The sequence below is a fragment of the Capricornis sumatraensis genome, chromosome 19, assembly GCF_032405125.1.
Source record: "Capricornis sumatraensis isolate serow.1 chromosome 19, serow.2, whole genome shotgun sequence".
Taxonomy (NCBI): Eukaryota; Metazoa; Chordata; class Mammalia; order Artiodactyla; family Bovidae; genus Capricornis; species Capricornis sumatraensis.
Window position 1 is genome coordinate 54043385 of NC_091087.1, and position 16341 is coordinate 54059725.

The 16341-nt window shown below is 40.1% G+C and overlaps 1 protein-coding gene across 1 annotated transcript in view; it reads right to left on the reverse strand.

Annotated features, from left to right (window-relative positions):
• The window catches only part of SLC25A21 (solute carrier family 25 member 21), a 216548-nt gene that overhangs the window by 27506 nt on the left and 172701 nt on the right, over positions 1–16341 (reverse strand). The window contains exon 8 of the mRNA XM_068990978.1: positions 2422–2586. Coding sequence (XP_068847079.1) covers positions 2422–2586 — 165 coding nt within the window. The remainder of the gene's footprint in view (positions 1–2421; positions 2587–16341) is intronic.

Consider the following 16341-nt stretch of genomic DNA (forward strand, 5'->3'; position numbering starts at 1 on the left):
TGCACTTAGAGGAGCCCCATGCTTGGTTTATTGCTCCACAATTTTTTGTATGCATGCTCAGTCGTGTTTGACTCTTTGCAATCCCATGGACTGTAGCCCACCAGGCTCCCCTCTCCATGAAATTTTTTAGGCAAGAATACTGGACTGGGTTGCTATTTTCCTCTTCCAGGGGATCTTCCCAACCCAGGGATCAAACCAGAGTCTTTTGCATCTCCTGCATTGGCAGGCAGATTCTTTACCACTAACACCGCCTGGGACACTACGGTTGCTATCTTGAAATTTTGTTTTTTTTCTGTTTTTTGTCCTTACCATGCCAGTATGCCAGACCTTAGTTCCCTGACCAGGGATAGAACCCATGCCCCTTGCAGTGAAAGCATAGTGTTTTAACCACTGGACTGGCAGGGAAGTCTCTTGAAATTCTTAATTTAAATTAATTAATTAATTAATTATAATTGGAGGCTAATTACTTTACAATATTGTATTGGTTTTGCCATACATTGATATGAATCAGCCATGGGTGTATATGTGTTCCCCATCCTGAACCCCCCTCCCACCTCCCTCCCCATCCCATCCCTCAGGGTCATCCCAGTGCGCCGGCCCTGTGCACCCTCTCATGCATCGAACCTGGACTGGCGATTCATTTCCCATATGATAATATACATGTTTCAATGCTATTCTCTCAAATCATCCCACCCTTGACTTCTCCAACAGAGTCCAAAAGGACTTAATTTTTGAATGTTTTCATTTTGCCCTGGGTTCCACAGATTATTTAGCCTGTTTCTGCTAAAAGCATTTTTTTAATGTATTGAGAGTTGAACTCTCTCATGTCATCAAGGACTAAAGTATTTATTGCACTTTATTCCTCTTCTCCTGAGCTCAACAGGAGAAGAACACTGAGGACCACCGGTGTCAGAACTGTCACTCAGTGGGGAAATCTATATATTCTGTGGTTATGCATTGATTTCAGATGAACAAAACATGAGCTTAGGCTAAATAAGTGAGATTTCTAAATACAGTGAAACCTGATTAACAATTTTGGCTAATGAGTGAGACAACATCAATGGAAGGTTAATTGGGAACATGCCTTGGATTTAGCTGTTACTTGGAAGATCCCCTGAAGAAGGGAAAGGCTACCCACTCCAGTATTCTGGCTTGGAGAATTCCATGGACTGTATAGTCCTTGGGGTCACAAAGAGTTGGACACAACTGAGTGAATTTCACTTTCACTTTTTGAGAAAAGTACTGACCTAGATTAAAAGGGATAACTGGAAAAAAACAAGTACAACTAGTTACTTTACCAAATCAGGTGACAGCCATATTAGGAATATTTTTATGCTTTATAAAAAGTTCTTCAATACTTTTGTACTAGGCAAAATGAAGAACTGAACTCCTGTGGGAAAATGCCTGCATGTGAAAAATGTTTCCCCAGTTGGTGCTTCCAGAATTACACTTTTGATTGCAGGCAAGCAATATGATGGTGGGAGAAAAGTTTGTGATGCTCTAGTAAAAGAGACTCATTTTAAATCACATGGTGTGCTACTTTTATCTTATCAAAGTGGATAGGCTGCTGACATATGTGAGCTACTGTTAAAAATTATTATTGTTATTTCATGTCAAAAGTGAATGATCCTAGAAGAGTTAATTTATTGCTGCTGCTGCTGCTACTAAGTCGCTTCAGTCATGTCCGACTCTGTGCAACCCCACAGACGGCAGCCCACCAGGCTCCCCTGTCCCTGGGATTCTCCAGGCAAGAACACTGGAGTGGGTTGCCATTTCCTTCTCCAATGCATGAAAGTGAAAAGTGAAAGGGAAGTTGCTCAGTTGTGTCCGACTCTTCGCGACCCCATGGACTGCAGCCTACCAGGCTCCTCCGTCCATGGAATTTCTCAGGCAAGAGTACTGGAGTGGGGTGCCATTGCCTTCTCCGACCCTAATTAATTAGGTAAATTTTAAAATTACTATCTATGTAAGATTTATATTTTAGGCTGATAACTTTCTTTTATAAACTCAAAATGTATTTAGACTATGAAAATTTCAACTTTGAGAAAGTTATACTTCTGAGAGAAAAATTAAGTAATAACTGTTTCTAGAAATTCCTATTAGTGATAAATGTGAAACATTCAGGTATAATGGTGTATTCTTCAAGAAGAATAATTTTGGTGTCAGACTTGATTTCAGAGGTCTGCTTTGCTCTTTATTATGTGACTCTGGGCAATTTACTTGATCTTTCTAATTAAGTTTTAGTTTCTGAATTCAAGATAAAGATAACAACACTCAGTGAACAAGGCTGATGTGAGGATCAAACTAGGTAACAGATGTAAGAGTTCAGCACAGTGACTTGGAAGGATAAACACTCTACCTATGTAGCTACCATCATTGATAGGATTTTTCCTCCAGGATTTGAACCTATGAAATAGTTACCTTATTGACAGGAACAATGTTTTTGACATTGAAGTAGAAACCAAAATAAACCATATTGAAAACTCCATGATGTCCCAAAGTTGCTGTAAATCCTTTGTTGAGGCCTTGGAGTCCCAAACCTTCCTTCTTAATGATGTGTCTTGCATAACTCATGGTGGATGGTTGCTGCAGAAGAGAGGAGCAAAGCCAGAAAGGTCATCTTTGGGACCATGAAACAGAGGAAATTACCATTTCAGCTTCCCTTCAAGCCCAGAATTTTTAGGGATCTCCTCCTCCAAACATGAATTATCATGCCTAGATTCATGCTTTTTAAAATTAGGAAACCCCAAATGTAAACAAAATTGCATGCATGACAACAGGACTTAAAAGGAAGATTGTTGGCGAAGAAAAAATACCTTTGGTGGAATTAGTGAAACTAATGTCAGATAATGACTAGCATCATTTTCAACATGTCAATAGTTGCATCCAATTCTGGATCATCCACACTAATGGAGGGGATTAACCATGAAGATAAACTAGAAATCCATAACTGTGCATAATCCAAAAGGAATGTATATTTGGCTCCTGAATCCAGTATATTTACCTTCTTAATTATGTTTTTCTAAAGCAAATGTTACAATTAGTCTTGATTCCATTGCCTCAATAGTTTAAGCTGGCATTAGGTTAGAAATCTAACCTAACAGATAAACAGCAGTTGATTGTAGACTTCCTCAAGAAAGTGGGCAATCAGTGTGTGTAACACTTGCTGTGATAAATGATAAATCAGCGGTGTTGAGAGGACTGGGTTACTTTTAATTTACTTCTTTCTAGCCTTTGATTACTCAAGGTTGAAATACCTTGACTGCCAGAATTCAGTCTATGCTCCTTTTGGAAATTGCTAAAGAAATCACTGCAGTTTGCCCTGAGGTTTATAATTCACTACATTACAATGACAACAATTCACATGAGTTTTTAAATAAGGTTGAGTGACTGTTTCCTTTTTTGGAGGTACAGCACAAAGGATATCTCTCCCTCTTAAATTTTGAATACTGAATAGCAAATAAGGGGAAATGTTCAGCGTTTAATTTTCTTTTTTTTTCCCTATAAGGCAAGCACTGACATGACATTTGTTTGAAATTTCACTGGAGCAGGTTGCTGGAGTGGTCATGGCAGTCTGATGTACTTACTGACTAAAAGTGTTTTCTTACCATGTGCAATTAAGGCTGTGTCAGCCAAACAGAACAGGACAAATTCAATCAAGGCTTTTCATCCAACTTGTATTTGTAGCTTAGGTAATTAACCTGATACATTTAAATGAGTTTGTTTACAGAGTAAAATCCTATAGCTTTTACTGGTAAATGTTTTAGAAACTCTAGCTACAATTCTACACTCAACTTCTTCTTTTCATTTAAGAGGATTAATGACAATATGTTAATCCTAAGAAAGCCCTTTTTTTGTGACATGAAGAAAAAAAAACACACAGAAACACATCTTAAAGCAATAAAAGCATTTCATAGAGGAGGAAAACCAAAAATCTCAGGTTAAAATTCATTCTCTCAGCTACGAAATGAGATTTTGTTGTTGTTGTTGTTTGTGTTCTGGCACACTAACTATCAACTTAAATTATTTATTTTGGTTTTCAAAAAAGACTTGAGGACAAGTTGAGCCACAGTTCGTTTCTGCTGGAAAGACTCTGAAGGTGCTGAGCAGGCTTCTGGGCACTGTGCTTGTGCTCTGAGAAAGGCAGCCTAGAGGGCCGAGGAAAGGAAAGAGGCAGTTCTCCTGGGGATGGGAGAAACAGGGCAGAAGTGAGGCTGCCTGGGTCCAGACTGGCCAACACCAGTTCTTCCTGCTTCTGGCCTAAGCTTTCTCTCCATCCTCACCCACTCTCAGCACCTGAGAGCAGGAGAGACGGGGAGCTTAGAGATCGTCTAGATTCTTCAGCAACAGAGGAACCAATGGCTTTAATTGAGAGTACAGATTAACATGTTTTCTAAGATCATGGCATCCAGTCCCATCACTTCATGGCAAATAGATGGGGAAAAATTGTAAGCAGTGACAGGTTTTATTTTCTTGGGCTCCAGAATCACTGCAGGTGGTTACCAAAGCCATGAAATTAAAAGATGCTTGCTTGGAAGGAAAGCTACGACAAACCTAGATAGCATATTAAAAAGCAGAGCCATCACTTTGCCAACAAAGGTCCATATAGTCAAAGCTATGATTTTTCCAGTAGTCATGTATGGATATGAGAATTGGACCATAAAGAAGGCTGAGGGCCAAAGAATTGATGCCTTCAAACTGTGGTGCTGGAGAAGACTCTTGAGAGCCCCTTGGACTGCAAGGAGATCAAACCAGTAAATCCTAAAGGAAATCAACCTTGAGTATTCATTGGAAGGACTGATGTTGAAGCTGAAGCTCTAATACTCTGGCTGCTGCTGCTGCTGCTAAGTTGCTTCAGTCACGTCTGAGTCTGTGCGACCCCATAGACAGCAGCCCACTGGGCTCCCCCATCCCTGGGACTACCTGATGGAAAGAGCCGACTCATCAGAAAAGACCCTGATGATGGAAAAGATTGAAGGCAAAAGGAGAAGACAGTGGCAGAGGATGAGATGGTTCGATGCTTTACCACCTCAATGGACACCAATCTGGGCAAACTTTGGGAGATAGTGAAAGAAGGGAAGCCTGGTGTGCTGCAGCCCATGGGGTCAAAAAGAGTCAGACACAAGTTAGCGACTGAAAAACAACAAGGATGTTTTTAATCATTTTAAACTCTAGTGTGCTAAACCATCAAAATTAAAAGAGAGGAATTCTATCAGGTCTTTTTAAAATGAATTTTTATTGGGAGTATTGTTGATTTACAATATTGTGCTAGTCTGTTACACAGCAAAGTGAATCAACAGTACATATATCCACTCTTTTTTAGATTCTTTCCCCATATAGGTCATTACAGAGTACTGAGTAGAGTTCCCAGTGCTATACAGTAGGTCCTTATTATCCATTTTATAAATAGTAATGTCGGTATCAATCCAAATAACATTTACTGATGGCTAACTGCCTGATTTCCACCAGTTGGTGGACATGGGAAAATGATAACACATGGATTTTGACTCAAGTGCTTTGCTGAATTTGAACTCAATTGTGAATAATTAAGCAAATCAGAGGGTGGTACTGTAGTTAGAAATACGGGTCAGGGCCAGACTGTCCCAGCTTTGAGTCCCAGCAATACCATTTGCCAGGTTAAGCAGGTATTTTATTCTCTGGTTTATTCTCACTTTACTCATCTGTAAAATATGGATAACAATATAATCATCCTCATAGGATTGTTGGGATGATAAATAAGTCAATGAACTTTGCCTTGTGTAAGCATTTACTATACATTAGCTGTTAATAATAATGGCAATTATGATGATAATAAAACTAGTTATCATAGTAAAATAACAGGTAATTCCTTTTGGTGGGTGAAGACAGTGACAGTCAAAAGGTGGAGGCTGATGTGAGGGAGGGGAAGCTAGCTTCTTCCTGTTCATTCCTTCTGGCTGTTGTTTCCCTTGGCAGAGCCCTGAACCTTTGTGAGAAAGTCCTACAGAAATGTATCCAGAGTGCAAGATCATAGGACTGCTTCCTCTGAGACCCAACCATACCTACTCCTGGGGTAGAGATCTCTTACAAGAGATAGTTCCTCAACCCTGGTCTCTTCCCTACCACTTGGTAAACATCCTCAGTAAGAACTGTCCACTGGACAGGTCTATGGACAGTAGAAGCAAGGCCATCACACGGGAGCAGACTCTGAGAATGGAGAAGTGCACTGACTGGTCCCCCACCTCACACAGTGTATTTACACCCTAGAGGGCACATACATGCACGTTACCAGGCAGCTGCAACACAAGAATTGCTCATTAGTGTCAGCCATTAGCATAGATGCTTGATGCTTTATGTATATCGTCTTACTTAATCCTTTCAACAAGTGTATGGGGTGGGTATTATCATTACCTCCACTTAACAGATGAGGAAATTAAGCTACTTACTCAAGATCACAGAGTAAGTGGAGGTTCCAGAGCTCAAACTGAAGCCCTGCAGACTCCAAGTTCACGTTTTAATACTCTGCGTGGTTTTGTCTTCTGAACATATACGGGTGCCCCTCTTAACAACCTGTAAGATGGGCAGCAGGTATATTCTCTATACTTTACAGGTGAGAAACCAAGGACTGAATAATATTTTAAGGGGAAAGGACTGAAAAATGGCTTAAGCAGAATTCTACATCTCAATCAATGGTGCTGTCATCCTTGCTGGCTCATTCTTGTTACACATATGCTGTAAGATTTTCAGAGTTTGCTAATTCAACTGATGCAGGTAATAGATAAAATACAAATATATATTTCTGGCAACTTGGGACCTTGAGATAAAGAAAAATTTAAGCTCTAATTCTCATAAGAATTAGAAGTGCCCTTTTTGTTTCATTCAGAGACATTGTATCACACATGTAAGCAAATATTTAATTAGAAAGGCAAAACCTGACTTCCACTAGGATGCTTAAATAGGAAAATATAGAATCATTTTGACTAGATCTCTGTAAACACAAGGAATTTTACTAAACTTATTTGATTACTGGGCTTCCATTTCAAAACAAAATGGTGACTGATTAGCATCATCAGCCAAATGATTCCAATACTATCCAACCCAGCAGGTCACCCACCAATTCAGTTTCTTCCCAATATTTAGATTCACTACAATTTTCATATTTAGTTACCAGCTGTGGGCCAAACTGCATTCTAAGTTTCCTAGATATACTTTTCATTGACTGCACCAGAGCTGCGAGTATGGAAGAATAAGTGAGTCAGAATGTAGCTAATATTACCATATCACACTGCTCTCCACATTGGTTTAGAAAAATCTTCAGTTCATTGGTACCTGCCAGAAGTATTCCCATTTGAAGGAACTCAGAGACTAACTCTGATGTCAGCTATTGCCAATTGCTAGTTCTGGGAACTCCCTGTTCTTTCATGCATTCACTTACTCAACAAGCACCTATAGAGCCCTACAAGGTACCATGCACTGTGTTAGCTATCTAGGATGGTACGTTGCTCATATTCTGGAAACAAAAATATTTTTATCTTGCTTTTTATTTGGAGAGATATACTGAAAAATATTATATCTATCCATGAGAATATTCTATAATGATTATAAACTATGAAATAGAATTTCTGTAATTGGTGCAATACTATGGAAAATAGTATGGAGTTTGGTCAAAAAACTAGACATACAACTACCACATAACCCAGCAATTCTACTCCTGGGAATTTATCTGAAAGAATGAAAATAAAAAATTGAAAGATGCATGCATGCCAATATTTATAGCAGCACTGTTTATAACAGTCAAGATATGGAAGCAACCTCTATCCATCAACAGACTAATAGTAGATAAACAAGACATGGTATACACTGAGAAATCACCTCATACCTGTCAGAATGGCTAACATCAAATAGAACACAAATAGCAAACACTGGAGTGGATGTGGAGAAAAAGGAACCCTCATAAACTGTTGGTGGGAATGTAGATTGGTGCTGTCAGTATGGAAAACAGTATGGATGTTTCTCAGAAAAACTAAAAATTGAACTATCACATGACCCAGAAATTCTACTCCTGGGTATATATCTCAGAAAAACAAAACACTAATTCGAATAGATACATGCACCCCTTGTACACAGCAGCATTGCTTACAATAGCTAAGGTATGGAAACGACCTAAGTGTCCAGCAACAAATGAATGCATAAACAAGATATGGCGCGCGCGCACACACACACACACACACACACACACACACACACAAGCAAATGCAATGGAATACTACTTGGCCATGAGAAAGACTGAAAGTGCTATCACTTATATATGGAATCTAAAAAATAAAGTAAAAAAGTGAACACAGAAAAAAGAAACAGACTCAGGTACAGAGAACAATCTAGCGGTTACCAGTGGGGGAAGGGGAGGGGAGAGGGCAAGATAGAGGAAGAGGATTAAGAGGTATAAACTATTGTGTAAAAGGTAAATAAGCTACAAGGATATATTGTATAATACAAGGAATACAGTCAATATTTTATAATAACTATAAACGGAGTATAACCTTTACAAATTGTGAATCACTATGTTGTATACTTGCAATTTATATTGTATATCAATATACCTCAATTTAAAAAAAGATGTGCTATACATACACAATGGAATATCACTCAGCTGTAAAGCAGATTGAAATTCTGCCATTTGCAGCAAAGTAGATGGATATAGAAATTACCATGCTTAGTGAAATAAGTCAGACAGAGAAAGACAAATAATGTATGATATTACTTAAATGTAGAATTTAAAAAATGGTACAAATGAATGTATGTAACAGAAACAGACTCACAGATATAGGAAACAATCCAATGGGAATCTATGGGGAGAAGGAAGGGGAAGGGGTAACATTAGGGGTATGGGATTAAGAGATACAAATTACTATGTATAAAATACATAAGCAAAAAGGATGTATTGTACAGCACAGGGAATTACAGCCATTATCTTGTAATAACTTTTCATAAAATATAAATTGTAAAAATACGAAATCACTATGCTGCCCACCCAAAGCACAAAGTAATATTTGAAATCAATATGCTTCAATAAAAAATTCTTTTAAAAATTAAAAGTCCTTGAAAGTATTAGTTGCTCAGTCACATCCAACTCTTTGCAACACCATGGATGGTAACACAGAGCCTGCAACACCAGGCTCCTTTGTCCTTGGGGATTCTCCAGGCAAGAAAAGTGTGGAGTGGGTAGCCATTCCCTTCTCCAAGGGATCTTCCCAACCCAGGAATCGAACCTGGGTCTCCTGGATTGCAGGCAGATTCTTTACCATCTGAGCCACAAGGGAAGCCTAAAAGTTCTTAAAAGACTAAAGTAAAAGAGAAGATCTGGTGCTTAAACAATGCTCCCTGGCACCACCCTAGGGCACTGATTCCTTCCTGAGAGCCCAGAATCACCAACATATCACTGAGATGACTTATGGCAGCCCGAGATATTTTTCCTGGAGTTTTTCCATCAAGGACTGACCATAGTTGGCTCTGATTACCTTGTGAGATCACGGACAGAGGTTTCAGGCATTGTTCCTTTGGTAAATAGTTATCAGAGCATGGCCAGTAGGCACAGGCATGGGGTGTGTGTCAGAGAGAGATTTCCTCTCTCTCTAAAGTGAGAGAAGAGTGCTAGGCACACCGTGTTCAAAGACAGCATACTCCACATGCGTCTCTTACCTGCTTCCCACAGCAAGGGGAACTCGGGTGCATTTTAGAGCCAATGGGATATGGATGTTGCACTGGACTTTATCACATGACTAGAAAGCAAACCGGATATCTTTATACAAAGAAGTGAGTGTCCATATCTGGCCTTAAGAAAAATATTGCTTTGTTAAAAAGAGGAGATCCAGTTGCTACACTTAGGTAGGAAAAATACCTTCGCTCAATTAGGAGATAGAAGATCACATAAGCCCTTTGTTCCTCAAAGTCTTGAAACATTTTCATAAATTAAAGAAAAAAAATAAAAGCCCCTTCCTTTTATTTGAGAACAAAATGTAAAAGAAGAGGAACTGGGCTCAAAAGCCCCACAGTTACACATCCCTTTTTGCTTAGGTATCACACTAATTCGTCACTGCAGTTTATTTTACTAGGGCATGATTATGGACGAAAAGACATCCAAAATATAATTACATTCTTTCTAGAATTTAGATTTGATGAGCAGGCCTATTTTTCAACAATCTGTGAGTGGAAAATAATTTGCTTTAAACAAACTCTTCCAGATGCTGAGCTACGTCAACACCATGCTGCTGCCCAATAACTGTCTGGAGGAACACAGGGCCTCCAGGTGATGAGATGTTGACCCTGTGCTTTGCCCCAGCATCTCTGGGAGAGCAGGACGGAAGGAGACTGGACTGTGGGCACAGGCAGCATGGAAGGACCCGTTTGCTTTTTCATGGTTCCCCAAACATTTGTGATTTCCCCTTAAGCATCTTCATTACCCAGATTTCTTTATCCCAAAGAAAACAGTGTTGTTTCTTGAAGGAGACCTCTACGTTAGTGCTTAGTTCATTGGAGCTAATAACTGATTAGGTTTTATTTCCACTCCCTATAGAGATAAAGTGACCAACCTTACAGGGTAATGGGAAGATTTGATATCAGGTGTGTATGAGCACTGGAAAAGGTGGAAGGACCCACAGAAGTTACCAGAGTGATTGGAGTGAGGGTGGTAGTGACAGAAATCAATTATTTTTTTCTTGATACAGCTCTGTATTACATAATTTGTGAAAAAGTTACTTTGTTAATTTATAAAAATTGTATAAATTTTAAAACTCAAATAAAGGAAGAAGCATGAGAGGCATCTAGCACAGTATCTGGCGTCTAATGCATGCTCCGTAAATGGTAGCTATTATCATTACTTCAAAGTCTCAATTCTGAAAGCAAAAACCTAGGGTTTCTGGCACAGCCGAACCTAAGACTGAGATCTATTTTCTGTAAATGATAATAGAGAGGCAACTTGGCTGCTGCCTTAGGTATTGCTGAAAGATAACTATATGAAAGGATTCATATACATAATTCACTTTTCTGCCCACAAGAATCATAGACTGGAAAGAAATAATTTAGGTACTGAACAGCTTCCAGGCAGGATTTCACAGAGTAATGCAGGAAAAATTTGAACTTAACTCAATACATCATCACGAATGTTGACATGCCCTTGAAGCTGGCTTCTCACACTATCTGAAAACAGAGCCACACGTTCGCTTTCTATATAACTCAACTCCTCTCTTTCTTGAAAGCGAGGATCACAAAGTATCATCCTATTCACTTTGTGTTGTGTCTAAGCTTAAGCATGTGTTCATTGCCTACGAAGAAAATAATCGCTAAACTTCACTGTACCTGACCTAACTGGTCTCTAACAGATAACTAGGCTTCCCTGGTAGCTCAGTGGAAAAGACTCTGCCTGCCAATGCAAGAAACACGGGTTCAATCCCTGAATTGGGAAGACTCCCTGGAGAAGGAAATGGCAGCTCACTCCAGTATTGTTGCCTGGGAAATCCCAAGGACAGAGGAGCCTGGTTGGCTATATAGTCCATGGGGTTTCAACAAGTCAGATATGCTTAGAGACTAAACCACCACAGCAGATTATTAAGTTCCCAGGATACAGTGTATAGAGCTATATTTAATGGTGTTATCCCAAACCAGAATCAAAGCCTGAACTAATTTAAAAAAAAAAATCCCTATCTTTAGAGTCTATCATTGATGACCCATTTGCTATCAGTTCCTTGATCCTTAACTTTTATCATAGAGCTTAGGTGGAAGACTATTCTCTTCTTGAGCTGAACATCTTCAAAGACTAAATAGAGGTGAAGTAGGCTTTTGCAATTTCCTAAAGGCTGAGATTCATACTTGGGATGAGAATGATTATGCTCATATGTAACATAGATAAAAATGACAGAGTACAAGGAAAACCTGTGCCCCATCCACACATCAGAGGCAAATCCTATAGACCTCAAGGGAAGGAAAACATAACCCGTTAGCCAAATAATAACTTTGAAGTAGATTTCAAAGTGGAGAGAAAAACTGGGAAACAATTCATACAAGATTTTGCTCCTGGGGAGAAATTCACATTTTCCAGGCTAGCAGAGAGCATGCCAGTCAAACACCACTTGGCTTAGCAGAAGTGATAGGGGACTTCTTATATGTGGACAGAAAAGAAAAAATGATACACTAGTTAGGAGGGAGCAGGGTCTTATAAGGACAATAAGCTATAAAGTCACACTTTTGGCAAGACTGGGTATACAAACCCTCTCCAATAGAGAGATCCTCTGGCAAGCATAATCCTCAGCCAAAAAGACTACAAACCAGAACAACACTTTGCTTGGGTTTAGTTTGAAGGACGGGGGGAAATTTGGGTCTATCCCGATTTTATCTGAACATGTTTTTACACCCACTGAACCAAACCAGAGCATGACAAAGCTGTGATTACTTTGCTCCCCACAGAAGGTCAAGCATATTTAAATTAGAGACCGGTTTTCTTTATTCACTGTGAATTTTAAGATGCTGGCCAAGATTCTGGTATTGGAATTGAAAGAAGTGTGGCAGGGATTATAGTCTTTGACTGATATGGTGGTAATTTTAAAAGTGGAGGCAAGACAAGCACACCTATTGAAATACTTTATACAGAAGCTGGAAGGATATGAGGGAAATATCAGGAACCGAATTAACCACAATTTCCTTGAAATTTCTAGAATAGTTTAGGGCTAACCGGGAGGGAAGGCATATTTTATGGATAACATACCTCTGGCTGGCTAGAAAATCAGCCCTAGACCACAGAGAGGGGAAAACAGGGAGCCGAAGCCAGCAAGGTACCTACAATTGCTCTGAGAACCCAGCGCTGGCAGTCTGCTCTCAGCCGATACTGTCCTTGGACCCCAGCAAGAGGGGCCCTTTTCCTGCACCCCATGCTTCAGGGGGTCCATTCTGGCCCTTTGCCAGCCATGTCCTCTCCACAAGGCCAAGTAGACATCTACCCACACCCCACGAGCTCCTTCTAGACTGTGCTCTGCACACCTGGGACCATGGCAGTCCTTTTGCTCCATCTTTATCAGTCTACCACTGCCCACAATACTTTCAGTGTAATATTAAGAGTAATATTGACTACTGTTACCCTGGCTGTCTTCCACTGCAGACAACTTCTGGGAAAATTTTTATGTTTAAAGGACCGTGTGTACTCAAGTTTCCTAGGCTGACAAATTAGGAAAATTCACGATCCCTGTGTCGGAATCCATGGTGGTTAAAATATAAGGCAAGGAGGTAGAAAGGCTGAGCCGCAGAACCGAGGCCTGAGAAACTCACACTATTGGCGGAACAGCAAGAGTTACCTTCCTGTGAAATAAGCCTCCTGGGAAACTGCTCTGCTTTTTGTAACGGCGTTGTCAAGCCCTCTGGCAGTTCCACGAGCAACTCATCCATTTAGTGTTTCCCCACAGCTGGTCAGTCAGTCAGTTCCGTAGCTCAGTCGTGTCCGACTCTTTGCAACCCTATGGACTGCAGCACACCAGGCTTCCCTGTCCATCACCGACTCCTGGAGTTTGCTCAAACTCACATCCATTGAGTTAGCGATACCATCCAACCATCTCATCCTCTGTTGTCCCCTTCTCCTCCTACCTTCAATCTTTCCCAGTGTCAGGGTCTTTCCAATGAGTCAGTTCTTCACAAGAGGTGTCCAGAGTATTGGAGTTTCAGCTTCAGCATCAGTCCTTCCAAAGAATATTTAGGACTGATCTCCTTTAGGATGGACTGGTTGGATCTCCTCACAGTCCAAGGGACTCTCAAGAGTCTTCTCCAGCACCACAGTCTAAAAGCATCAATTCTTCGGTACTTAGCTTTCTTTATAGTCCAACTCTCACATCCATACATGACTACTGGAAAAACTATAGCTTTGGCTAGATGGACCTTTGTTGGCAAAGTAATTTCTCTGATTTTTAATATGCTATCTAGGTTTATCATAGCTTTTCACCCAAGAAGCAAGTGTCTTTAAATTTCATGGCTTCAGTCACCATCTGCAGTGATTTTGGAGCACCCAAAATTAGTCTCTCACTGTTTCCATTGCTTCCCCATCTATTTGCCATGAAGTGATGAGCCTGGATGCCATGATCTTAGTTTTTTCAATGTTGAGTTTCAAGCCAACTTTTTCACTCTTCTCTTTCACTTTCATCAAGAGGCTCTTTAGTTCTTCTAAGCCTTCTGCCATAAGGGTGGTGTCATCTGCGTATCCGAGGTTGTTGATATTTCCTCTGGCAATCTTGATTCTAGCTTGTGAATCATGCAGCCCCACATTTCACATGATGTACTCTGCATATGAGTTAAATAAGTAGGGTGACAATATACAGCCTTGATGTACTCCTTTCCCAACTTGGAACCAATCCATTGTTCCATGTCCAGTTCTAACTGTTGCTTCCTGACCTGCATACAGATTTCTCAGGAGGCAGGTAAAGTGGTCTGGTTTTCCCATCTCTTTAAGAATTTCCCACAGTTTGTTGTGATCCACATAGTTAAAGGCTCTGGGGTAGTCAATAAAGCAGAAGTAGATGTTTTTCTGGAACCCTCTTGCTTTTTCTATGATCCAACGGATGTTGGCAATTTGATCTCTGGTTTCTCTGCCTTTTCTAAATCCAGCTTGAACATCTAGAAGTTCTCAGTTCATGTACTGCTGAAGCTTGGCTTGGAGAATTTTGAGTATTACTTTACTAGCATGTGAGATGACTGCAATTGTGCAGTAGTTTGAGCATTCTTTGGCATTGCCTTTCTTTGGAATTGGAATAAAAACTGACCTTTTCCAGTCCCGTGGCCACTGCTGAGTTTTCCAAATTTGTTGGCATATTGAGTGCAGCACTTTCACAGCATCATCTTTTAGTATTTGAAATAGCTCAACTGGAATTCCATCACCTCCACTAGCTTTGTTCATAGTGATGGTTTCTAAGGCCCACTTGACTTCACATTCTAGGATGTCTGGCTCTTAGGTGAGTGATCACACCATCATGATTATCTGGGTCATAAAGATCTTTTTTGTACAGTTCTTTTGTGTATTCTTTCCACCTCTTCTTAATATCTTCTGCTTCTGTTAGGTCCATATCATTTCTGTCCTTTATTGTGCCTCTCTTTGCATGGAATATTCCCTTGCTATCTCTAATTTTCTTGAAGAGATCTCTAGTCTCTCCCATTCTATTGTTTTCCTCTATTTCTTTGCATTGATCACTGAGGAAGGGTTTCTTTTCTCTCCTTGCTATTCTTTGGAACTCTGCATTCAGATGGGTATATCTTTTCTTTTCTCCTTTGTCTTTAGCTTCTCTTCATTCCTCAGCTATTTGTAAAGACTCCTCAGACAACCATTTTTCCTTTCTGCATTTCTTTTTCTTGGGGATGGTCTTGATCACTGCCTCCTGTACAATGTCATGAAACGCTGTCCATAGTTCATCAGGCACTCTGTCTATCAGATCTAATCCCTTGAATCTATTTGTCACTTCCACTGTATAATCATAAGGGGTTTGATTTAGATCATACTTGAATGGTCTAGTGGTTTCCACTACTTTCTTCAATTTAAGTCTGAATTTTGCAATAAGGAGCTCATGATCTGAGCCACAGTTAGCTCTAGGTCTTGTTTTTGTTGACGGCATAGAGCTTCTCCATTTTCGGTTGCAAAGAATATAATCAATCAGATTTCAGTATTGACCATATGGTGATGCCCATATGTAGAGTTATCTCTTGTGTTTTTGGAAGAGTGTGTTTGCTATGACCAGTGCATTCTCTTGGCCAAACTCTGTTAGCCTCTGCCCTGCTTCATTTTGTATGCCAAGGCCAAACTTGCCTGTTACTCCAGGTATCTCTTGACTTCCTACTTTTGCATTCCAGTCCCCTATGATGAAAAGGACATCTTTTTTGGGTGTTAGTTCTAGAAAGTCTTTAGGTCTTCATAGAACAGTTCAGCTTCAGCTTCTGCGGATTAGTGGTTGGGGCATAGACTTGGATTACTGTGCTATTGAATGGTTTGCCTTGGAAACGAACAGAGATCATTCTGTTGCTTTTGAGGTTGCACCCAAGTACTGCATTTTGGACTCTTGTTTACTATGAGGGCTACTCCATTTCTTCTAAGGGATTCTTGCCCACAGTAGAAGATACAATGGTCATCTGACTTAAATTCACCCATTCCAGTCCATTTCAGTTTACTGATTCCTAAAACGTCAGTCAGTGTTCACTCTTGCCATTTCCTGTTTGACCACATCCAATCTACCTTGATTCATGGACCTAACATTCCAGGTTCCTATGCAATATTGTTCTTTACAGCATCAGACTTTACTTCCATCACCAGTCACATCCACAACTGGGCGTTTTTGCTTTGGCTCT